This window comes from Cydia amplana, chromosome 21, assembly GCF_948474715.1.
Source record: "Cydia amplana chromosome 21, ilCydAmpl1.1, whole genome shotgun sequence".
In the NCBI taxonomy this organism is placed as follows: Eukaryota; Metazoa; Arthropoda; class Insecta; order Lepidoptera; family Tortricidae; genus Cydia; species Cydia amplana.
This window is the reverse complement of record NC_086089.1, coordinates 9973617-10000000: the sequence shown is the minus strand read 5'-3', so window position 1 is coordinate 10000000 and position 26384 is coordinate 9973617. Positions and strand designations below refer to the sequence as shown.

At 40.6% G+C, this 26384-nt stretch overlaps 2 protein-coding genes across 2 annotated transcripts in view; one reads left to right on the top strand and one right to left on the bottom strand.

Annotated features, from left to right (window-relative positions):
• The window catches only part of LOC134657945 (uncharacterized), a 138644-nt gene extending 134030 nt beyond the window's left edge, over positions 1-4614 (bottom strand). The window contains exon 1 of the mRNA XM_063513544.1: positions 4600-4614. The gene's annotated coding sequence lies outside the window, so the exon portion shown is untranslated. The remainder of the gene's footprint in view (positions 1-4599) is intronic.
• LOC134657975 (protein 4.1 homolog) overlaps positions 1-20989 on the top strand; it is a 24642-nt gene extending 3653 nt beyond the window's left edge. Inside the window, exons 2-8 of the mRNA XM_063513580.1 lie at positions 6769-6890; positions 9033-9180; positions 9544-9660; positions 10281-10464; positions 18953-19105; positions 20280-20465; positions 20859-20989. Coding sequence (XP_063369650.1) covers positions 6777-6890; positions 9033-9180; positions 9544-9660; positions 10281-10464; positions 18953-19105; positions 20280-20465; positions 20859-20982 — 1026 coding nt within the window. The 5' untranslated portion in view covers positions 6769-6776 and the 3' untranslated portion in view covers positions 20983-20989. The remainder of the gene's footprint in view (positions 1-6768; positions 6891-9032; positions 9181-9543; positions 9661-10280; positions 10465-18952; positions 19106-20279; positions 20466-20858) is intronic.
• Positions 20990-26384: the final 5395 nt, after the last annotated feature.

Genomic DNA, 26384 nt, shown 5'->3' with positions numbered 1-26384 from the left:
ACCTCCTGTCTACATGATCAGAGCAGCTCCATGTCATCTTAATATTGCATTGTCATCTATAAAACACTTACAATTGAATTAAAAAATAAAGATGGATTAAGTCTGCCACTCCAAGTGTAGCAACATAGATTAGATAAAGGAGAATACACACCAAATGCGTATTCAGCAAAGCTCTACAGATAGATAAAGATACGTCTGCAACGATTTTGATAGCACACGCAGTGCAAATAATTTCATAGAAGTTTGACGTTTAAAATAACACTTGCACTGTGTGTGCTATCACAATCGTTGCAGACTTATCTTGGACTAACTCTAGCTCCTCGCGACACGTGCATCAGCCGGTTGTAATGTTTGGAATTATATGTCAGCTGTCACATAAGTCACACTGTCTACTCATCGAGCATACTTAAGGATGACTCACGTTAAACCGGGCCGTGTCCGGGCCGGAGCTTCGGGCGCTTACTTTTCTATGACAGATGACGGGTGATCACGTGATGCTTTCCATACAAAACGAAGCTCCAGAAGCTCCGGCCCGGACAGGGCCCGGTCTAACGTGAATCATCATTACTCCACCTGGCATGATTTAACTTAAAGTTACTTAAGTATAAAAACATGGGGCACCTGCGTATCTCTACTAATAAATGTTACTGTCATCTACAATTTATTTATTGAAAACAATCCGCGCAACACGGCGCTTACTCACATCACTTTGTTTTAAATTGATCCTGATAGGATTGTCGTTCATTTAATGAACACAAATAAGTATCGCTATACGAGTTTACAACATTGTTTTGAACGGCCGTGGTCTACATAACAAAAGTAGATGGCGCTTTATGGTTCTGTGGTAGCGTTTTCGCGTAAAAACCTGTGACATACGGACAGACAGACGAACGGGCGGATAAAACTGAGTCTGTTTTTGCTATTTTGTCTCATCATCTTCCACGCGTTGTCCCGTCATTTTGCCACGGCTCATGGGAGCCTGGGGTCCGCTTGGCAACTAATCCCAGTAATTGGCGTGGGCACTAGTTTTTACGAAAGCGACTGCCATCTGACCTTCCAACCCAGAGGGTAAACTAGGCCCGTATTGGGATTAGTCCGATTTGCTCACCGAAAAGCGACTGGTAAATATCAAATGATATTTCGTACATAAGTTCCGAAAAACTCATTGGTACGATACAAGCCGGGGTTCGAAACCCGCGACCTCCGGATTGCAAGTCGCACGCTCTTATCCCTCGGCCACCAGCACTATTTTAAATTGTCTACAGAACTCTAAATAAAAACGTAGTAAGTAGACAATCAACTTTTTTGGTCTTAATTATTCTTAAATTCATCCAAGTGTGCAAGCATCACAATATGTGGTTAGGTACAGCAACCAATATGCATTGTGTAAGGCGGATCAACTAGGTATCGCTTCTGTGGTTTCTAAGAGAACTCATATTTTCGGTTTAATTAACTAGGTACTACTCAGAGCCCACAGCTGGGCAAAGGCCCCCTCTTTTTCCGATCGTCTCTGTTTAGTGCTATATGTGGCCAGCCTCTCAAAAAGGAGTCCAAGTTATCCCGCCACGCCGACGAGGCCTGCCAGATCCCCGGAGGCCTGTCAAATTTGAGACAACTTTTTACATTTTGTGTAACAATTATGTAGGCACTTTAACATGCAAGTTTGTTTGTTTCTTTATTATGTTAATAATAGGGTTCATTAACTCGCCAAGAACGGAAATAGACTCCCCTTCGTGGCTCAAATTTAGAAATAAACTCACACGAATAAACATAAACAAACCGAGTGCGAGTCGGTCTCGCCCACCGAGGGTTCCGTACTTTTTAGTATTTTTTGTTATAGCGGCATCAGATCATGTGTGAAAATTTCAACTGTCTAGCTACTAGCTATCAGGATTCATGAGATACAGCCAGGTGGCAGACAGACAGACAGACAGACGGACAGTGGAGTCTTAGTAATAGGGTCCCGTTTTTACCCTTTGGGCACGGAACCCTAAAAACCTTTCCAATTCTCAGTTAAAATCAAACAAGAAACTACATGTAGAACGAATGACAAAATGTAATAAATTGTTTTGGCACGCAAGCTTATTAGAGTTGTTTGTAGTCACACTGTAAGTAAGGTATGTTCTAGCCGTCTTTTGTTTCAACGTACGTAAACAGAGCAATTCTCACCATCATTTAGCCACCATTTAACGTAATTATCTCAATTACTCCCAATGAACACCGGACTCCTAAAATCTGTTCTTTTGTGTTCTGGCCTTCGATATTGGACAGTTCTGAACTTGTGCTGAAAAATGGATACTGTTTGTTGGACATTTCTTTGCTCGTGTCGTGTTATTTATTTTAAATCGTAATTTGTATATAATTATTAGTTACTTGAAATGTGCGCCTGTAAGTATGACTGCAGAATTAAAATAATAATTGACGTAGCGTTAGCGAAGGTCTCCGTTTCAGCTTAGGCAAAAAGCCTTCGTATGTCCGGAAGTTCTCTTCAGTAGTGACACAGAATAAATAATAGTACTAAGTACAGAAGACTCACTCTCACATTCCTTTTTTGTTACCAGATTTCCTTACACATTTGGTAACAAAAAAGGAATGTTTCATACAAACTTTCTTGGACATTTTGGGAAATATGGTGGAAATTGTTCAGCTTCATGTACTTTACCAGCATACCAATTTTTATAGAAATCTAAGATGTGATCGAAATGTAGGTATAATTTATTTGAGAAATGCTCACCTATAGATCAGGCGGTCTAGCCAAGGTGACAATCGCTATCGCTTCGCCATCGAATCGCTTTGTGTCTCTGTATCACTCTTCCACATTAGTGTGACAGTGATAGTTGCGTTTAATTCGCTACGTAGCGTTAGCAATTGGCATGTTGTCTACTGGCGGCCTAGCCAAGGTGACGATCGCTTGCGCTTCGCCATCGAATCGCTTTGTGTCTCTCTATCACTCTTCCATATTAGTGTGACAAAACCTAACCTAACCTAACCTACGTTAGATTATAAACTAACGGGTTCACAATCTTACGGTGTCATATACAACCGACAAGAGCTGGGAGCTGAGGGCCTACCGCGAACCACGTTCGACGTGTTAACTCCCTGTCACACTTACGTACGAATTTACAAGTGCGACAGAGAGGCAACACATCGAACGTGGTTCGCGGTAGGCGCTCTGGCCGCGTAGCCAACGTGCCAATCGCTTACGCTCCGTAGCGATCGAAACGCAACTGTCACTGTCGCACTAATATGGAAAAGTGATAGACACAAAGCGTTTCGTTGTCGAAGCGATAGCGATTGTCAGCTTGGCTAGGCCGGCTGGGCTCTTAACTTCTGTAATCTAGCTGCTCAGAGGCCTATAAAAAGGAATTAATTTCCATTGTATTTGAATTTTTATTTTGACATATAAAAAAATCGATGATGATTAAGGATGCTGCCTTTAAGAAAAAGCTAATTGTAGGTACCACGAGCCGCAAGACTATAAAGAATTCCTTCCCAATCCACCATTTTGTTTTTGTTTTAAACGCCGGTCCTTCCAAATAAGGCTTCTTCTCATCATTCTTCTTAACGAAAGAACATCTTTAGCAAAACCCGATTTTACGATTAACGTGTTACTTACGTAAAAAAAGTTAAAAATATTTTCATAAAAGTATTGGTGTTTACCGCCAAAAGAACGTGTTGTCCTTGTTGTTAGGTACCTATTGTACATTGCACTTATACTTGTGCAACATGCATTCAACGTTGTGACATTGTTATTATTGCACCTCAAGATCGAATCCAATTTTATTAAAGGATATAACTAGATAAATTTCATTTATTTTCGGTTTTATTTAAGTATATCGTTCCCTGCATCATATTAGCAGCTGATAGCCGAGGGCAGGCGTGGCTCACTCCGCGATTTCGTCGCTTTGCGTGGCTTTGCTACAGGTAGCTAAAAGTACATCGGTTCCACACCAATTTTGGTGGCTAGCCATAAGCCGCGCTGTCGCCACCTAGCGGCCATATCTGTGCTGATCGTAACAGACGCGTTTTGTTAGAGAGTGATTCTTCTGTACCTAGTACTATTATTTATTCTGTGCCGAGGAGCTCACGAGTCATGAGCAAAATTATGTAAATATGTATGTATATTTTCAGAGTTGTTTAGATAACACTCCCCCCTCCCCCCTTGTTAACCTTAATATACAGTCTTGTCTGAAATGCATAAACACAGATTATATACATATGTATATAATCTATAAGTAATGTATAAGTAATATAGGTAGAAGCTCCGTATGTATGTAGGTACATATATAGGATATTAAAATCATAACAGCGTTCAGGATTATAAATCCAATTATGGAACAGTTTGTAAATGTAATCTGGGCCTTTTGCCAGAAACTATGAATGCTGGCATACTGTAAATTGTTTACCTACTAGAAGTTGTTTAGGCGAATACGTCGAAATACTAGTAAGTACCTAACTTTTCTTGCAAAGTCGACAAAGAAATAGATAGAGGTTTGAATCATGTCTGACTCTATCATATAGGTACCTACCTACCTTTAAACAAGCCATTCTTGTATATACTTGGAAACGGCTCTAACGATTTTGATGTGGTATATATACTTATGGGGATTTTTGGGGGCGAAATATCGATCTGACTAGGTCTTATCTCTGGAAAAACGCACATTTTTGAGTTTTTATATGTTTTCCGAGCAAAGCTTGGTCTCCCAGATATTATGCATTTAAATAAAACCTATGACACCTATTGTCAGGAACATAATGCAATCCATATCAAGTAAGGCCACGTCATATCATAACAACGACGCGACGCCTTCCTATTTAAAATAAATATATGCGTTATGTATTTAAATTAGCTTCTTCTATCAACACAATTTATTATGTACGAGAACGTACCTATGAAATAAAAAAATCGTAGCCGAGTAACATATTTATAATTCATCGTCCATAATAAGTGTATTAATACTTTTTAACGTGTTTTAAAGTGACTTTAAACAATTTAAATAATATGAAAATATCTGGGTGACCGAGCTTTGCTTGGAAAATATATAAACACTTAAAAATGCGCGTTATAAGACGAGCTAGGCCGATTTTTCGCCTCTAAAAAACCCCATATAGCAAATTTCATCGTAATCGTTAGAGCCGTTTCCGAGATCCCCGAAATATATAAATATGTATAGGTATATGGTATATATGATATAAATATACACGAATTGCTCGTTTAAAGGTAGAAGATTATGATTCCGTACCAAAGGAAGTTAAATAATGCAAAGTAGGTAATTACAATCATACCTAACCAAGATGTTCCGACACGACCCAGTAAACAGAGAAAGCATCATCATCATCTCAACTCAAGCATGTCTTCCCACCGCGGTATTCGGAAAACAAGATCCGTTCTAGAGAAGAGAACGATACGATATGTACTAGATAAGTACCAACTAGTTAAGATTTCAACTAGATATCTTTTGTAGCTCAATTCGGGCAACCAATGTCACTTTTACGTTAAATTATCGTTTTAAGATCGTTTCAAAATCGTTTTGAGATCTAAAAATACATAACGAGACGTTTTAGACATTGTGAAATTCGTTCAAGAGTATATCCAGAGTCGCGGATATGTCAAATTTGACTAGTTATATCTTAAAAATATCGTTATCGTATCTTAGTAGATGTCTATTTCAAAATCAGAATCGGGCCCCCATTGCAGTTACCGCGCCCGATCGACCGAAACTTGCTATAACATCATTTAAATAAGTCTTTGACCCCACATTATAGATTCAGCGCACACTTTAACAAGATTTTTAAGAATGCGAGTGGTCGCGCATAATTTTGTAGTCCATAATAAGTATATAAACTACTTTAACCGATTTAGGATTTAAGAGTACGTCTAAGTTATAAAGTGTGGTAATGCCACTACTCAGTGCCGGCCCGAGCCCTTGATCAGGGTAGAGCGAAATCGGGTTTTGGCGCCCGCGCCCTTCGTTGGAGTTTTCAAGCGTATTTTCCACCCCCCCCCCCCCCTCCCCTCGCGACACTCGCGTCTTTTAAAACTTTTTTTTCTCATTTGCCATTTTGGCGCCCCCCTTGCCATCCGGCGCCTAGAGCGGCCGCTCCACTCGCTCTACCCTAGATCCGGCCCTGCGACACTACTTATTAATAGGTAAATATTAAAATAAAGAATTTAACATTTATGGCGACAATTCCACACTCTGTCAACGAGAGAAGGTTTGTCTTAATCAAGAAGAATTGCTGGCTGAACTGGAGCGATAGTCGACGTTTTTTGGAGCTCTTAATTTTGAGAATTTGGCACGTAATGAATACTTAGGTCCTCTTCACAATTTTACATCAATGCATCCCAAACTATAACAAAACATTGGCTCGATCTGCGTTGTCATAAACACAGAAAAAATTGTTTTTTTAATTAACCTAAAAAGGCATTCTGATAGGAAGAAGCTTTATGTCTACGCAATGAGCGATGGCCGTGCCGAGCCGGCCTTTGCCGATTCCTCGTCGATAGATGTGGGGAGGCCCTAAGAAACACAAGTGGCGTGTACTAATATTTTCGGAAGTCAAGATTAATTTTGGTCTTGGATAATTTTATTTATTACTAGCGACCCGCCCCGGCTTCGCACGGGTTAACAAATTATTTATAAACCTTTCTCTCAAATCACTCTATCTATAAAAAAAAACGCATCAAAATCCGTTGCGTAGGGACAGACAGACAGCGGGAAGCGACTTTGTTTTATACTATGTAGTGACGAACTATTCCTTTTTCAGGTGGCATAATGCGCGAGAGCCTTCGCCGGCTGGCCTCGGAGGACGGAGATCGACCAATGGGGAACGAGCGGCGCGCGCGCATAGAACTACTCAACGGGGAACACATCAATGTTGATGTCGACGTGAGTACATATTCATACTCATACTTATGCGGAGATCGACCAATGGGGAACGAGCGGCGCGCGCGCATAGAACTACTCAACGGGGAACACATCAATGTTGATGTCGACGTGAGTACATATTCATACTCATACTTATGCGGAGATCGACCAATGGGGAACGAGCGGCGCGCGCGCATAGAACTAAGTACAACGGGGAACACATCAATGTTGATGTCGACGTGAGTACATATTCATACTCATACTTATGCGGAGATCGACCAATGGGGAACGAGCGGCGAGCGCGCATAGAACTACTCAACGGGGAACACATCAATGTTGATGTCGACGTGAGTACATATTCATACTCATACTTATGCGGAGATCGACCAATGGGGAACGAGCGGCGCGCGCGCATAGAACTACTCAACGGGAACACATCAATGTTGATGTCGACGTGAGTACATATTCATACTCATACTTATACGGAGATCGACCGATGGGGCACGAGCGGCGCGCGCGCATAGAACTACTCAACGGGGAACACATCAATGTTGATGTCGACGTGAGTACATATTCATACTCATACTTATACGGAGATCGACCGATGGGGCACGAGCGGCGCGCGCGCATAGAACTATTCAACGGCGAACACATCAATGTTGATGTCGACGTGAGTACATATTCATATACACTTGCTTATAAGGAGATCGACCAATGGGGAACGAGCGGCGCGCGCGCATAGAACTACTCAACGGGAAACACATCATAGTTGATGTCGACGTGACTCATCCATCATCTTATAGATAGGTATGTCACTGCGATCCATTATCTAGGTATAGAGATTAACAATAAAGTTGGCCAGCTGCGTTGACCGCGCGTGTACACGTAGGAGGGCTTAGGTCTATCTTTTCGTAACTGGCGTAATGGCGTAGGCGGTTATCTTCAAGCACTATTTTTTATTACCACGCGTGCAACAGAGTATTTAAGAGCAAGTTCGGCCTCGCCAGCCACATTAATAGGGCTTACGCTAGACAACGTCCATAATATTTATTTAGGGTCGCCGTCATCGAAAACGATGAGGAGGACTATCATTTGATATCGGATCGGACAATGTGAACACGCTCCAAGACCTCACTTCCTTCGGTAAGTGGATAGGTTACAAGTAGGCAAATATCTTAGGGCCACCTGCACGTTCCAGAGTTAGCCAACTAACTCGGAGTTAACCGTTTAAACTTGAAATTAACAGCAAATTTTTCAAATAAAAATATAAATTCTTTATTTTAATTTTTAACAAGCAGAAACGTCTGCGATAGATGCTATACAAATTCTTTATTTCTGAAATAGAAAAATAACAGTGTTACTTACATTTATACTGACTCCCACGCTATGCATAGCGTATGTAGGTACTGTATAAACGGTTAAATTCGAGTTAGTTGGCTAACCCTGGAAAGTGCAAGTGCATAAGTGGTCCTTTAGCTAAGTACGAATTTCAAATACTTATAGAACGATGCGAACACTTTCCCCACTACATGCTAAAGTTTTTCACCAAATTTCATCGGATCAATCTTCAAAACATCTCAATCTGCTTCAAAATAGCTCGTCCTCGATAAATCAATCTCGCTGGACGTTTGTTGTTGTTGCAGCTCAGTTTGTTTTATTACTGGTACTCACATTAAATATATTTACGAGCTCAGGAGTTCTGCATATAACCCGAACACAGTTAAATTGTATAATCATCATCTTATTAGGTAGGTGCGTCACTGCTATGCACCATCGACCAACAGTTAATAAAAGCTATGTAGGTCTATTTGCCGGTGATCTATCCACAATGACCTGTAAAGCCAAATTTTCTGCTGAACCCTTATGTTCAAGGTTCAAAGTTTTTGCTTCTTAAAAGCCGTAGGTATTATAAAAGTATTAGAAGAATATATACCCAAATTTATATTTAGATTTAGAGGGCGCGCGGACTCGCATGCGATTTTAGTTACAATTCAGCCGACCGATCAAATGACGCAATGTATTGAAACAACGCATGCGAGTTCTCGCACCGTCTAAATGACCCCTAAAGACACCCGTTTTTTGGAACATTTTTACTCATCCCAACATGGACATTAGGTTCACTGTCTTCTGTTCTGGTTTAACTTTTCATTCTTTCGTTTCCAGCGCAAGGCGAAGGGAGGCGACCTACTGGACCGAATATGCGACGAGCTTCAGCTAACAGAGAGGGACTACTTTGGTCTACTGCACGTCCAGAGAGGAGACCCTAGGACGTGGGTGGATTTGGGGAAAAGACTCTCCAAGACTTTCAAAAGTAAGTATTCGTTGATTTCTTACTGAAAAGTCTACTGCACGCGCAAAGAGGAGACCAGAGGACATGGGTGGATCCTGAAGAAAGGCCTGGTCAAGAGCACCCTAAACCGGCGAGCGTGTATGAGGAATGTTATGAAAGTAACGGAAGCGAAAGAGGTAGGTAGGTATGGTATCAGAATCGTAGCAAGTGGAAATCGGTGGTCTCTGCCTACTCCTCCGGGAAATAGGCGTGAGCATATGTATGTATGTGTGTCTGTGTACTAATAGATATCGAAAATGATATGCAGCAAATGAGTTCCGGCTTGCCAACAGCATAACCAAGGATCTGTTACTCGTAGTAATTATTTATACTTATTTATTTCAGATGAGCCCTGGGACATGCGTTTTGCCGTCAAGTTCTATCCTCCCGAGCCCTCTGAACTAAATGACGATGAGACCCGCAACCAGCTCGCTTTGGCCGTCAGGAGGGACCTTATGGAAGGTAGGTCAGAGGGTCACCGCTGCATGAACCGTGACTGGATTGATTTGAACTGTTTTTAATAGGGTTCCATTCCTTTCTCTTTTTTATAATTACTTCATGCAGTTCGTGCTGTAAAAGATCATGGCTCCGACGGAAGACCAACGCTAGCCTAGCCATCAGGCTAGCAACATGCTGAGTCGGGATCATTTCGTGCTATTATGTTGTTGTGTTACCTCTGTTGTATTCTTTTATTTTTTGTCACGAATAAACGCTCTCTATTCTATTCTATTCTAAAAGGAAAAACGGAACCCTTATAGGATCACTTTGTTGTCCGTCCGTCTGTCTGTCAATACCCTTTATCTCGGGAACGTGTGGAAGTATTGGTGCAGGTGGGTATTTGCCGTCGACCTAGAAGTATAAAATTTGGCAAGTATAATATCGTCTTACACTACAAATACAGGGAAAAATCTCAAACCTAAAAAAAATGCAAAAACAATACACTCTTTTTGTTTGGGCAGTCGTGTAAAAAAAAAGTTGCTGTATCACGGGCTCGGTGGGCGAGTCCGACTCGCACTTGGACGGTTTTTATTTTTAAAAGGCACTTTATAATCACTTATTCCCTAAATTTCCGTTTATTACAGGTCGCCTTTCCTGCTCCATAATAACCCACGCCCTCCTAGCATCCTACGTACTCCAAGCAGAGCTAGGCGACTACGAACCAGGTCACGTGGCTCCTCCCGTCATAGCTGCGCACAGCGCGGCGCCACCTAGCGTCAGGACTGAGGAGTTGGACGACCATATAAAGGAACTTTATATGAAGCACAAGTAAGGCAAATTACTTTCAGGTCACCTCTCCTGCTCTATGATAACCCACGCGCTTCTAGCATCCTACGTACTGCAAGCAGAGCTAGGCGACTACGAGCCAGGTCACGTGGCGCCTCCCGTCATAGCTGCGCACAGCGCGGCGCCACCTTGCGTCAGGACTGAGGAGTTGGACGACCATATAAAGGAACTTTATATGAAGCACAAGTAAGGCAAATTACTTTCAGGTCACCTCTCCTGCTCTATGATAACCCACGCGCTTCTAGCATCCTACGTACTCCAAGCAGAGCTAGGCGACTACGAGCCAGGTCACGTGGCGCCTCCCGTCATAGCTGCGCACAGCGCGGCGCCACCTTGCGTCAGGACGGAGGAGTTGGACGACCATATAAAGGAACTTTATATGAAACACAAGTAAGGCAGATTACTTTCAGGTCGCCTCTCCTGCTCTATGATAACCCACGCGCTTCTAGCATCCTACGTACTCCAAGCAGAGCTAGGCGACTACGAGCCAGGTCACGTGGCGCCTCCCGTCATAGCTGCCCACAGCGCGGCGCCACCTTGCGTCAGGACTGAGGAGTTGGACGACCATATAAAGGAACTTTATATGAAGCACAAGTAAGGCAAATTACTTTCAGGTCACCTCTCCTGCTCTATGATAACCCACGCGCTTCTAGCATCCTACGTACTACAAGCAGAGCTAGGAGACTACAAAACTGGTCACGTGGCTCTTCCCGTCATAGCTGCGCACAGCGCGGCGCCACCTAGCGTCAGGACAGAGGAGTTGGACGACCATATAAAGGAACTTTATATGAAACACAAGTAAGGCAAATTACTTTCAGGTCGCCTCTCCTGCTCTATGATAACTCACGCGCTTCTAGTATCCTACGTACTACAAGCAGAGCTAAGAGACTACGAAACTGGTCACGTGGCTCCTCCCGTCATAGCTGCGCACAGCGCGGCGCCACCTAGCGTCAGGACGGAAGAGTTGGACGACCATATAAAGGAACTTTATATGAAACACAAGTAAGGCAAATTACTTTCAGATCGCCTCTCCTGCTCTATGATAACTCACGCTCTCCTAGGTACTTACTCCAAGCAGAACTAGACCGTCTTAAGTTTTGATTTCCAAGATGCATTGTTACTGTGTAATACAGTCATTGTTAAAAACGCGTGCAACTGTTGATACATATGATATATCATTAAACATACTTTTATGTATCTGGCCAGTAATAGCTGATATATTATTAGCCCTTATTAACAATATGTTTGAGGTAGGTGCATATCCTCAGGTGTTGAAGAACACAAGAATATGTCCCGTATTTAAGGGGAAGGGTGATACCGATGATGTCAACAACTATAGACCGATCGCAATTGTACCAACCATCTCTAAATTGGTGGAGTCAATAATTTCATCTAGTCTAATGGACTACTTAGAATCGAATGGACTATTAACGAAGAACCAGTATGCCTACAGAAAGAAAATGTCCACCACCTCGGCAGCCATTAATATATTTGACCAAATTGTCACTGGCTTAGATGAAAAACAAAAGATGGCTGGTATATTTTGCGATCTGTCTAAGGCGTTCGACGTTATTAATCATAAACTACTTTTAACCAAATTATACCGTTATGGAATCACTAATAACACCTACAATTTAATAAAATCTTTTTTAACCAACAGAATACAAGCTGTCAAGTTAAATGCAAGTGGTAAACGATACGATTCTGACGTTGGAACTGCTGATATTGGTATCCCTCAAGGCTCATCACTCGGCAACACCTTATTTCTGCTTTTCGTTAATGACCTTCCAACTGCCATTACGACAGGCCTACCGGTGCTGTTTGCAGATGATACCACAGTTATTGCTAGTGCTCAGACATACGAAGAACGAATTGTAAGGGTGAATGAGACGTGTGTGCAGCTGCAGCAGTGGTTCTCTGCAAATGGGTTACTCTTGAACATAACTAAGTCTAACATTATGCTTTTCTCGGGACGTCATGTTGAAGTACCTCCTTGTTTTGCAAATACACCAATGACAATGTGTGACGAAAACCGGTTTCTGGGGTTCATGATAGATTCCAACTTGAACTGGAAATGTCACGTGGATAAACTCTACGCCAGATTGAGTGGTGCCGTTTTTGCACTGCGAAAACTAAAACCCCTTATATCCCAGGACGCCTTAAGATCTGTATACTATGCACATTTCCACTCATTAATATCGTACGGTACAATAATATGGGGAAACTCGACAGATGCAAAACGAGTTTTAATTATCCAAAAACGCGCGCTACGCATTTTGGCGGGAGTGAATACTAGATACTCGTGTAGGGATCTGTTCGTAGAATATCGCATTATGACGCACTTTTCCTTATATCTTTTTGAAATCATAATGTACGTAAGAAATAATATATCCGAATTCAAACGAGTTCATGTTGAGGGTATAAACGTCCGTTCCACGGGACGGCTAAGAACGGTTCCTCGCCGTATGGCCCTGGCTCAGAAAAACCCACGTGTCATAGGACCTACCTATTATGAACGACTTCCGGCCGTTATAAGAAGTGAACTGTGTGATCAAGCATTTAAACGCCGATTAAGAGATTTTTTGTTGGATAAACCGTTGTACTCTGTTAGCGAATTTATGAATGATGTATAGATTTTGACGATCCGCCACAGGAGATACTATCTTGACATTATTTTAAAATCTTATCATTCTGTAATTATTTTATTTTTAATTTAATATTTTATTGATTATATTCTGGTGACATCCTTGTTTTGACGATCATAATATGAATTCTTGTAGATTGACATGCCTGCAATTTATAATGTAATCTGTATTATGAAATAAATAAATCTATCTATCTATCTATCTACCTACAACCATAGAGAAAAAAATACATAGATTGCTCACTCCATACATCAGTTTTGGTACCAAAAAGGCTATTATTTTCAGTGTCGGCATCTAGCATCGAGTAGCGGAATTATCAGTACTGCTACTTGACGATAGATGTAGCACCGACCGGAAAGTCTTATGCTCAGAGCATAAGATGAGATGTATGGAGTGCTGAGCACTCTTGTCTTAGTATATTTCTCTATGCTACAACTAACATATGAATAGAGAAGTTCTTAAACTCTCTGTAAGCCAAATTTCATCCAAATACAAATGCCTAGATATTTAATGATCAAACGAACTTACCTGTACGTGAAGTTCGATCATAATTATATGAGTAGCTTCATTCGACGCGATTTGTTTACATATTGTAGCTGAGCTCCACATCACAGCCTTGCACGGATATTTAAAGTAGGGAGATTTTAAAATCCCCTACTGGCAACACTCAACAACACCCTGCACCGTACCCCTGGTCCGATCTTCATATTCGTTTAAAGCTTTTTTTTTTTTTTTTTTATATATATAGGGAAGGGATATTTGGGAGGGTTATTATTAATCGCGTCGAATGAAGCTACTCATATAATTATGATCGAACTTCACGTACAGGTAAGTTCGTTTGATCATTAATTATATTTCCTAGCTTCATTCTTAGCGATTTGTTTACATATTGTAGGATGTTGAGAGAAAAATATTAAGACAAAAGAAAAAGAAAAAACATTTTAAAATTTTATTACGAAACGAAAAAAGGTCTAACTTCACATTTAACATTATTAAATTTATTAATCAATGTAAAGTGGTATTGGATGTGCAGGAGAGAATTGCTTGAGCAAATTGATTTTTGTGATCGATTACAATTTCCCGATTATAGAATCTGGCAAACACGGAGGATGACGCACTCCAACCCGCGGTTTTACGTATCACATCTAAGCTTACGCCGAGAGAATTGGCTTTGGATGTAGCCGCATGCCTGGTACTATGTGTACCAAATATGGCAGTATCTAAACCACTTTGTTTTAATGTATCTTTAATCCAATGGCTTAAACGCTGGGACGATAATTTTGAGTAAGGTTTCCTGTAACTTATGAATAAGTTGTTATGATCGCCTGACCGCAAAGACCTGGTTTTATTAATATAAGAAATCAAACATCTCGCTGGACATATACTCGGATTTTGATCATAAAATGGCAATTTTAATAAAGGTTGTGTTGAATTTAACCGGGATGTTTTTATTGGATCTGGTATCTTAATTAAGACCTCTGCATTCTCTACAATATTAATATTATTTAATTTAATCAAAGTTAAAGTTTGCACTCTATGTGCAGTTACGAGTGCCAATAATGTTGACAACTTTTTTGATAAGCTTTCTAAATCAAGTGAATCATTGGGCCATTTATTAGACAGGTAACGTAAAACAATACCAGGATCCCACGTTAAATCATATTTCGGGCCCGTTGGTCTAAGACGAAATACTCCTTTCATGAATCTTTTAATTCGCTCGTCTCTAAGATATGACGTACCTATCAATAAAGAAACCGCGGACTTATGCGAATTTATTGTGCCATATTGAGCACCATTTTCATAAATAAATGCTAAGAAATTTATTATATCGGGAATAGTTGGTTTCAGATAATCTATACCATGATCTTTAGAGTAATTTAACCAATTTCTTAAGCAACTATCATATTGCTTGTAAGTTTTTTCTGAAAGTGATGACATTATAATCTCTATAGATTTATCATTTAATGATTTTTGTGATAACGATTTCCGGACAATTTCACGGCAACCAATGTAAGGGTCTTGTTCAAGTTGTGGGACAATCTGAAAGGAGATTTTAACAAGTTAGAATTTGGTTCAAAATGTATAAAATTGGAAATGGCAATTTTTCGCAACACTGGGAACCACGGCTGAGTAGGCCAATATGGCACAACTAAAATTCCTACGGCTTTATCCAATATAATTTTTTGTAAGGTTTTTAATATGATAGAAAAAGGTGGAAATGCGTAAAAGAACGTACCTTTCCATGTGATTGTAAATGCATCTACTGCCCAGGCTTCCGGGTCATTCTTCCATGACACGTACCTGGAGCACTTAGCGTTACTACGACTTGCAAACAAATCTATTGTAGGATTGCCATAAGTATTTACAATCACTTGAAAAGCTTCATCACACAACTCCCATTCGGTATCAGTAAACTTTTTACGCGAAAGGTGGTCTGCCTCTATATTTTCATGAGTATTTATGTATGATGCAAACAGTATTATTTTTCGGTCTTCGCACCATTGCCATATGTCACGAGATATGCGATTTAAGTGTGGGTATTGAATGCTCCCCATACGATTGATACAAGAAATAGCAGTAACATTATCAATCCTTAGTAACAATTCACAATTTGACACATGTTTTGCAAAGGTTTTCAAACCTAAAAAAGCAGCTATTAATTCTAAGCTATTTATATGCATATCTTTTTCATTTTCTTTCCAAAAACCGTGTACTTCCTGACCATTACAAAATGCTCCAAACCCGCTTGAAGAAGCGTCTGAAAATATCTCTAATCTAAATTTATTAAATTTAAAAGGATTGTTGGAGCCTATGTTGTCAATCCACCAATTAAAATCATCCTTAAATTTACTAGGCAATGAAATTATTTGATCATAATTAGGGTTTTCTAAAAGACAAAGATATTTATGCCTTTCAAATTGTTTAGTGTACAGCCATCCATATTGGACGGCTGGACAGGCAGATGTTAAAAGTCCAATAAATGCGGCAAAGTCGCGTAATTTGCATTTCGTAAGTGATTTAAATTTAATTAATTGATCAAATATTTTAGATTTTTTATTCTCAGGGAGACTAAGTGCCATATTGACTGAATCAAATATAAAACCTAAGAATTTGCATTGCTGTTTCGGTATTAAACAGCTTTTATCTACATTAATTATGAACCCAAGCTTTTGAATCAAATTTTTAGTAAATGTGATATTTTGCTGACATTCTAAATAAGTTCTACCAAAACAAAGTATATCGTCCAGGTAAATTACCGACATATAACCATTTGATCTCAAATTTTCAATTACAGGTTTAAGCAGTTTTGTGAATACATATGGTGCTGTGCATAAACCAAAAGGTAATACATTAAATTTATATAATGTGTTATTATATTTAAACCGAAGAAACCGTTGATAATCTTCATGGACTGGGATTAAAAAATAAGCGTCTTTCAAATCAATTGATGCCATGAAACAATTTTTGGTTATTAGTTTTGAGGCTGTCCTATAATCCTCCATTTTAAAATGTTGAGGTTTTATAAATTTATTCAAACATTTTAAATTTAAAATAAACCTTTTGTCACCATTTGGTTTAGGCACGAGAAATATGTTTGATAAAAATTCGTTATCTACGTGATTACATTCTGAGATAGCTTTCATATTTAACAACGAAGTTATTGCATTTGAAAATTCAGTATGCTCAATCTCTGACTTCGGGTACACACTTGGAGCATCAGGACGAGAAGGTGTACAAGTAAATGGAATCTTATATCCTTGCAACCACGACAAAACGGTCTCGTCGTCAGTAATTTGTTCCCACTGTGGCAAAAAATATTTAAGACGGCCGGCATAGGCTACCTCTACATCTATCGTCTCCTGCTCCTCCAGGCCGTTGATCGCTCCGCTGGTCGCTCCGCTGTCCCCCTTCGTTGAGAGCCGTGACGTGGTTCGCTGCGTTGTGACTGGCGACTCCTCCCGTAGTAGTCTGCTTTCGGTGTTATCTTCCGAGGCATCGTCTTCCAGTTTAAACGATTATTTCCGTTGTTGCGATTCGTTTTTACGAAGTTGTTTATATGAAATTTGTTAGAACGATAAGTTTTTGCTTGTTTAAGGTCGGATCCAGACAGTTTTATTGTTTTTGCAGATTTTAATTTTTCTGATACATTGTCTCCAAACAAAAACTTGTTGCGTTTGGTTTCGCTAAGCACATCCTTCATATCAGGATTAATCGCTGAAATGACGAACCCACGCCTTGTTTTCGTATCCGAACAATGGCTGTCACATAAAAGCCTGCACGCATCGCTAATTGGTTTCAAAATCTTGGTGTGTTGTTCTTTAGCAATTATCAACTCGGCTGCTTGATTCAGAGCCGCAATTGCTATGGCAATCTGATGTTGTTTTGCCATAATAGCGTTATCACGTTTCACCAAATTATCCGCTAAAGCTGCCTTTACCTCAGGATTCAATAACGGCGCAACTAGTAAATCACAGTTTTCAGGAATAAGATAGGCTTCGGTTAATTTATCTTTCGTCTCTTTGACTAATCCTTTATCTAGGATTTCTTGCCATCTCGATGCTAAATCTTTATGTGTCGGTTTTCCCATTTTGATTTCTGATTTTGGTGCGTCACCTAATACTTCTAGAATCTCATCATCAAGTTCTGTAGAAATAGTGTCTTGTGTGATCAAAGACGCTATCGTAGGGTCAGAAGTCGAGGGCGCATTAGTAACAATTGCTGGTGCCGGTGCTTGTTTCGGTACCGGTGCTGGCTCCGGGGCCTGTGCGACGCGTGACGGTGATGCTAATGTACATGAATCATCTCGATCGAGCTGTTCTGACGACATATCGGTATCGGTATCTGATCCTAAAACAATTTAGCTTACTTAATACGTGTGGAAATATATGAAAGTCATCAGGTTTTTTGTATGTATTTTGTGAAAGAGATAGCCCTGTTGGCGTCTCGCATCACACATACGAAGTGTTCTGAGAGTACTCTTCACTTAAAATATATGACAGAGATAGCCCTGTTGGCGTCTCGCATCATAATTAATATCGCAAGTTGGTAAACCTGTCTACGTTGCGTGAAAGAGATAGCCCAGTTGGCGTCTCGCATCACAAAATAATATTACCAGTCTTAATATCGTAGCTTGCGAGCTACTAAAATACGTGAAAGAGATAGCCCATTTGACGTCTCGCATCACAAGATCATTACAAATGATATTATACGAAATGTATAATAAATATGGAAAATAAAATATCACCATTATGAAGGTATCACCACGGATAAAAAGAAAAAAATATTTTTTGAGGGTAGGTTGACACAAGATTGCGTTGTATTTTAAACCGATTTATTTTTGTTAATGCTTGAAATGTCTGGCGTTTTATAAAATAAGGAACAATAAAAGAAATAAACTCACCTTCATTTTCATGATCAGAATAAACTATTCTTTTTCGCTTGGAATTTCGCAGTAATTGTAATTCCAGTAATGCAATCTTCCTTTTGATACTGTCATTTTCACAACTTTTTCGTTTCGACATGGTTGAGAACAGTGCTTGAAATAATTTATTTAAAATCGTGTGACGTGCGAAGGCTATGAGCACGGAAGCACAGAATGAAGATCGGACCAGGGGTACGGTGCAGGGTGTTGTTGAGTGTTGCCAGTAGGGGATTTTAAAATCTCCCTACTTTAAATATCCGTGCAAGGCTGTGATGTGGAGCTCAGCTACAATATGTAAACAAATCGCTAAGAATGAAGCTAGGAAATATAATTTTGCATGATAGAGCAACAAACATTTTAACATCCAAATAAGGAAGGTGCTGATATGGATCATCTATTTCAGAGGCCAGACCCCAGCGGAGGCGGAGCTATGCTATCTGGAGAACGCCAAAAAACTGCCCCTGTACGGAGCAGAACTACACTGCGTCAGGGATTCCGAGGATGTGGATCTGGTGCTGGCAGTTGGGGCTGGTGGCATCGCTGTTTACAGAGACGGGTTTGTGGTGTTCGTTATCATCATGAATCTAGTGTTAAACTGGATTGAGCATGAGTGGTGGGGATAACTGACAGAACGGGACAGTCTTATGTATCTTTCAGTAGGAGTAGCAGCGAAAGCGCTATTATTGTTTGTCCTTATCACAGTCTCACATATTTTTTGTTCCCCACCGTAAATTTAGTATGGATTATGGTGGGCAACAAATAAATTCGACCAATCGTAATGTAGCATTGCGTATGTTTTGTCCCTCAAGGAGGCACGCGTATACCACTTCTATAGGATGCTACCTTCTATGGTTATCATCGATATTCGCCTGATACGTAAAATCGAATAGCAGCAATACGTAGTTTAAGCAGCTGTCGAACCAGCGGCGATCAACGCCAAGCGTTCTTATTAATAAGTGAGTGTTTTATTTGTGCATTAAACGATAAATATATGCATGGACCTAACGGGAAAAGAGATCCTTGCTGAAAACGATTGAGAACAGAAGGGGAAGCATGTTGGGGCACCTGATACGGCACGATACTTACATAAAGACTATAATTGAAGGAAGAATAGAAAAAAAGAGAGGCAGAGGAAGGCTGCGACGTGCGTTTCTGGACCAAGCCAAAGAGAAAATCAACGTAGTGACCTATCAGGAGCTCAAAACAGTGGCAGAGAGAAGAACAGAATGGCGATTACTCCACCGACAAGAGCCAGGCTCTTAAAATTGTGATGATGATGATGATGATGATGAACCTAACGGCTCGGCCACGTCATTGAGCGACTTGCGACGGCGGCAGTGATAACCATACTCGTAGGTTGGAGCGAGGCACAGCGATCAGACCTTTCATTCCCACCTATGGTTGTCGCTGCCGCCGTCGCAAGTCGCTCAATGTCGTGGCCGAGCCATGTATAGCCTGACCAGTAATATATGATAATTGTCAAGAGGGCGCTGTTATTCTCATGTATAGGGTGACAATTCAGTGTAGTATGAAAAAATTAGTTCCAGTGAAATTCCGCAACATGGCGCACCCTCAATAGATCCTGGTTCACCTATATCTTGTGCGAGAATTTTTGATCGCTGGTTGTTTTTCGCTGCCTGTAGGGGACTGCCAAGTTATTGATTTTGCATTTGGTCGCAGGACAATGTAAATGACGTTGGCTTCTAATAAAACATTCTCCATGATTCCAGCGTCCTGATGAACCGCTTCCCCTGGGCCAAGATCAGTAAGATCAGCTACAACAAGCGCGTATACACGCTCCGACTGCGCGCCAGCGAGTTCGACCAGTTTGAGACACATCTCGGCTTCAATCTGGCTTCTACACGCGCTGGGAAGAAACTGTGGCGCTGCTCTGTCGAGCACCATATGTTCTTCAGGTAAACTATAATAAGCGCGTAGCTCTAATAATTAATTGAGAGCTCTACATTTTGAGATTAAAATCTCATTTTTCAAAAAAGTGACTTGACATGTTCTTTCCGTGTACTCTTTATATATGTGTGGGTGAGGCTTACTTAGCACACACTACAATTTAAGGCACGTACCTACCTATCTATATTCGTGCCTTAGTGTAAGGCCTGAGTGGACGCTCGCTCGGCGGGGCGTGCAGCGTGGCTGTGGGCTCACTTGTGATGTGAGCAGCGTGCACTAAGGCCGCTCCTATACGTGCGCATTTGTTTAACATGCACGCCGCACCCGCCCCGCTACACGCCCAACTCGAGCGTCCACTCAGGCCTTACACTAACACTTATTTTCAATGCTATTTGATACAGGAGGGCCGCCCCCGTGCCCGTGGAGCGCATCGCCGGGTTCCCGCGCCTCGGCTCGCGGCGCCTGTCCTGCCGCCGCACGCTACGACAGATGCGAGATCTACCGAGAGAGATCACTGCCTCATGAACCCTGACACATCTATAGAATAAATAATAGTAATAAGTAGGTACAGAAGATTCACTGTCTAATAAAACGCGTCTATTACGACAGATATGACCGCTAGGTGGCGCAAGCACGAGGCGTCCGTCCCGTAGCGGTGCGCGGCAACTACTATGGCTAGACACCAAAATTGGTGTGGGCCGCATGTACTTGTAGCGACGCGACGAAATCCCGGAGTGAGCCACGCCTGCCTGAGATAAAGACCAAGTATGTGTATCAAAGAACTTGCGATAACTGCCAGGAATAAATGTCTGAAGAACGCGAGAAAACACCCAAGAACACTTAGCGCCACTTGCACCATTCCACTAACCCGGGGTTAACCGAAGTTACCATGGTTTCCAGTAGCAGGGTACCAGACACACACACACATACTGGTACATAGGTGTGTGAATGGTTGGTGTGGTAGTGGTAGTGGTGGTAAGGTGTGTTAACTGATTATAGTCGATTTTTGGAATTGCCTTAGTACTCTTTCACGAACCGTCACGTGGGGTTATTCCAAAACCTATTTTAAGCCTGAATAATTGTAAGCATGTTAAGTATGGATGATTAATAATATCAAATTATCATGTTACTTAATAAATAATATTATTTTTTGAAATAAAACTAATAAAACGACAGATCGCTTATATTGAATTTATACTACATCCCGACGTTCAAAATTCAACATACGCGATATAATCTGTTTTAATAGTTTTATTTCATCAGTACCTAACTATCGCGGGAACCGAAGACAATATGTAGTTAATAATTCATGGCTAAGTAATTTATATTTTAAAACCTACAGATAGTAAATCATTAGATATATTGTATAATAATTATGATAAAATTATAAAAATGAATATTTAAGTGCCATGTATACAGATCGTCGAATTTCTAGGTAATTAAGTACCTACTTAATTATTTTAATAAAAGGAATGTTCACTGAAATAAGTAATGTGTGTTAACGATGCTGTATAAGTAAATATAATAAATGTTCTTAAAAAAACGCCGTATTTTTCTCAGCTCCTTGTGTAGGTAAACTTCAAGTAAACAAACAGTACCTATTTTTAAACGCTACATCGATAGAAAACTAAAATAAATCAAAGCAACAACGGTTGCATTCCGGGAGTGCCGATAGAAGTGAAAACTCACCTCACCATGTTACCGACGCCCGGTAACACGATACATACGTTTACCGGAGGTAGGTATTCTGTTTATTTATTACCTGTATATTATTATCATTCTCAAATAAGATCACACTTTTTCATTGACATGTTTATTTACATACTGCCATGACAACGTCAAATTATTTGAACATAGGGTGAACATAGGTAAAGAGTCTTGAAAAGGAGTCCGAAACATAAATGTCAAATAACATTGAGTTTTTCTTTATTGATTTAAATGCCATTTAAATTAAGAGTGGCCACCTTACGGGGCTTACGGTCACGTGATCGCCTTACGCTGTCTCGAGTTTATCATTTTTTCCCCACCTCAAAAAGTGCCCAGCGCCGCTAAAGAAGTTTTCACTTCAAAAATCGTTTAAAATCGTTTTTCGGTCTTCATCATCAGACAAAATGATCCCGAGTGCAAATGAACGAGAGTCAATAATAAAAAAAATCACATATTACATAATAGTATAATGGGACTCTACATATTACAGGTCACATCAGGTTTCCTTTTGAGGTACGGAACCCTAAAAACGTGCTTTAATTCCATTCTAGGAAGCACATGACTAACTGAAGATTCCCAACAAGATAATTTAAATAGCTCGCATACGAGAATAGTAAGTGGGATGTTTAGCATACATGCTGCTGACGCAATTCGAAAATGGCTCACTCGGAGACAATCCTGCTCGGAAGTCTTTAATCTACTTAAACTATAGTAGATTGTTAACCATAGGGGTGAAAGGCACACATTCCTGCCGAGGTAGTTTGGTGCTCGAACGTAGTGAGAGCGCCAATAGTCCGAGGCTGAAATGATGCCTTTCGCCCGAGTTAAACACTCTACTTTTCATTTCTAATACGAGGAAAGTAAAATGCATATGATTTTTAAAAAAACGTGACTGAGTATAAATTTTTATAATGTTTCTCGAGGATACTTTCAAATAACAATTTAGGTAGAAGAATCGTTATTTATGAAATGGGGAGTTAAAAATCTGAATGGAAATTGTATAACAAATCTATTTAAAACCAAATTTCTATTGTTTATCTTAAAAAAATGAAAAAAATCGTACTTGGAACGTAAAATGCTCTAGTACAGAAACGTCACTTTCTGCACACCTTTTAGAATAGAATAGAATAGAAATAATTTTATTCGTGAGCACAAACACAAAATAGAAACAGATATAACAGATATAACAGAGATATAACAAGAGATGACAAGAGATATAACAGAGAATAAAAGGATAAAGTGCCACGAAATGGTCTCATCTCAGCATGTTGCTGGCGACTTCCAGCGCTGATCTTCCGATGAGACCATCCGGTGAAACAATCACGACAGGTAACATGAATACAAAACAAAATTAATATATAACATACAAAAGACAAAGACAGCAAAAAGATAAAATACATTACAATAAATTACTATGTACAATGTTGGGTCGAACCCGTCTTGGCCGTACATTACGCCTGACAGCTAGCGCCATGCGGCAACTATGCAGACTAAACTAAAAACTAAATGAAGAAGACAGGTCGATTTCATGAGCAACATCAATATTTTATCGATCTCACAGATTTAACTACGTACAAACAGACAACTGATGGCAATTTCTAACGTAATTTGCCATGGCAATGCAAAGGGAACGTAATCTAAGTGGTAAGTACAAGCAGAAACTACAGGCAGCTTGTATCGTGTAAGCAGGTTTCCTGGCTAAGTTGGTGGCTAAGCATGTACTGTTTAAGCTTCGTTTTAAAACTATAAATACTTTGCAGGTTCCCCATTGGCGGCGGCACGTTATTCCAACATTTTGAGGCCGTATAGCTATAGCTGCCCCGGAAAGCTGCCGAAGCGTGGCGTGGCGTCAACAATTGAATTCCACATTTACGCGCACCATCAACAAAAATTGAGCAAAAAAATCGTGTTTGTTGTATGGGAGCCCCCCTTAAATATTTATTTTATTTTTAGTATTTGTTGTTATAGCGGCAACAGAGATACATCATTTGTGAACATTCAACTGTCTAGCTATCGCGGTTCATGAGATACAGCCTGGTGACAGACGGACGGATGGACGGACGGACGGACGGACGGACGTACAGCCTGGTGACAGACGGACGGACGGACAGCGGAGTCTTAGTAATAGGGTCCCGTTTTTACCCTTTGGGTACGGAACCCTAAAAACTGTTGGTGCGTGTTCTTCCTGACTGTACGAGTTAAAGATGGCGACCGTAGATCTGATGACGTCATTGGTAACGACTTAACGAGACAAATTGCTCGTAAACGACATAAAATCGCTTTGCTACAAATAATATGTATGTTAAAATAATTACCTAGGTAAGTAAATCAAGGGGAAGTATTAAAATAACAAACAAATAACTATTCAATTAAAATAGGTATTTAATAATCGCAGTTATGGCAAAAAATGCCTTTTATGTATAAGTGATAGCGACATAAAATACTAGAAATTAAAAAAACGGAAATAAAAAAAATCTATAGGTACGTCAAAAATGTGACAGTTACGTAGAAAGTCGACCATATCACCCACACTGAGTAAAAATATGAAAAATATAGGTAGGTACACAAAATTGTTCTTTATAGATGGCAAGAAAACCTATTAGAAATGTGCAGTCAAGCGTGAGTCGGACTTAATTACTTAGTTTTTGATGCGACCCCTACGGGTTTTTTAGACATTTTCATTCACTTTTCACATAAAAAATACATTGTTAGAAATTGTGTAGGTACCTAATATACACGAAACCCTTGGAACACGAGCCGGCTCGTATTTGGCCGGTTTATTTTATTTTTTAGGGTTCCGTACTCAAAGGGTAAAAACGGGACCCTATTAACTGAAAAAATAATTAATTAAAAATTAAAAAACACAACTGCAGTTTAAAAGCGAACTGAAAAGCTAAAAATAATTTTAGTTATGTTAGTTACTCAACTTAATGAATGTAAATTAGAATATAAATGTTCAGGCAGGGTCATAAACAGCAAAATTGCAAAAGTTTAGGCTCATTTAGGATCGTGACTGTACCTGCATATTTTATTTCAATTCCAGTCGGGAACCTTGATGTATTAAAATTTTCCCATTTAAAAGGTCCCCGACTGCAATCAATCGAATAAAATATTACTGCGATTTAGGTTAATAGTACAAGCATAAAATATGTGGGCTTATAGCGAGCTGTAAAAGTTTATCATTTAGATACTTGTACTTGTGCTTGGTTTGAAGAACTAGTAAGCATGGACGCGAGCTTGCGTGGAAACGATCCTCTCTCGGACGCTTCGAGCCGTCGGCCCCTAGTTGGAGCTTTGGCCTTCGGCCTTCACAATTAAGAAACTTGGGGAAGATACATAAAGCACGCAGCTGGCTTACGGAGCTCGGCCTTCGGAATTAAGATGCTTGGGGAAGTTGAAAGCGCGCACCGAGCCTGGTTCCGGGCCTTCGGCCTTCGCAATTAAGAAACTTGGGGAAGATACAAAAAGCGCGCACCTGGCTTATATACGCTCCGGGCCTTACGGCCCTACGCGGATTTCGGCCTTCGGAATTAACATGCTTGGGGTAGTTGGAAGCGCGCACCGAGCCTGGCTAAGGGCCTTCGGCCCTACGCGGAGCTCGGCTTTCGGCCTTCGCAATTAAGAAACTTGGGGATCTTACAAAAAGCAGGCACCTGGCTTACGCTCCGGGCCTTACGGCCCTACGCGGAGCTCGGCCTTCGGAATTAAGATGCTTAGGGAAGTTGGAAGCACGCACCGAGCCTGGCTCCGGGCCTTCGGCCCTACGCAGAGCTCGGTCTTCGGCCTTCGCAATTATGAAAATTGAGGAACTTACAAAAAGCACGCACCTGGCTTACGCTCCGGGCCTTACGGCCCTACGCGGTGCTCGGCCTTCGAATTTAAGATGCTTGGGGAAGTTGGAAGCGCGCACTGAGCCTGGCTAAGGGCTTTGGGCCCTACGCGGAGCTCGGCCTTCGGCCTTCGCAATTAAGAAACTTGGGGAAGATACAAAACACACGCACCTGCCTTACGCTCCAGTCCTTCGGCCCTCCGAGGAGCTTGGCTTTCGGCCTTTGCAATTAGAATAATTAGGGATGTTGTGGGTCAATTTCTGAACACGATTTTTTTTCTGTCCGTGATGAAAATCGCGGGTTAGCATCAGATAATACTTACCATTTTTTTTTACATAAAGAAGTCACACTTTCACACCGAGTTCCATATGAATTCACTGATTAATTGGT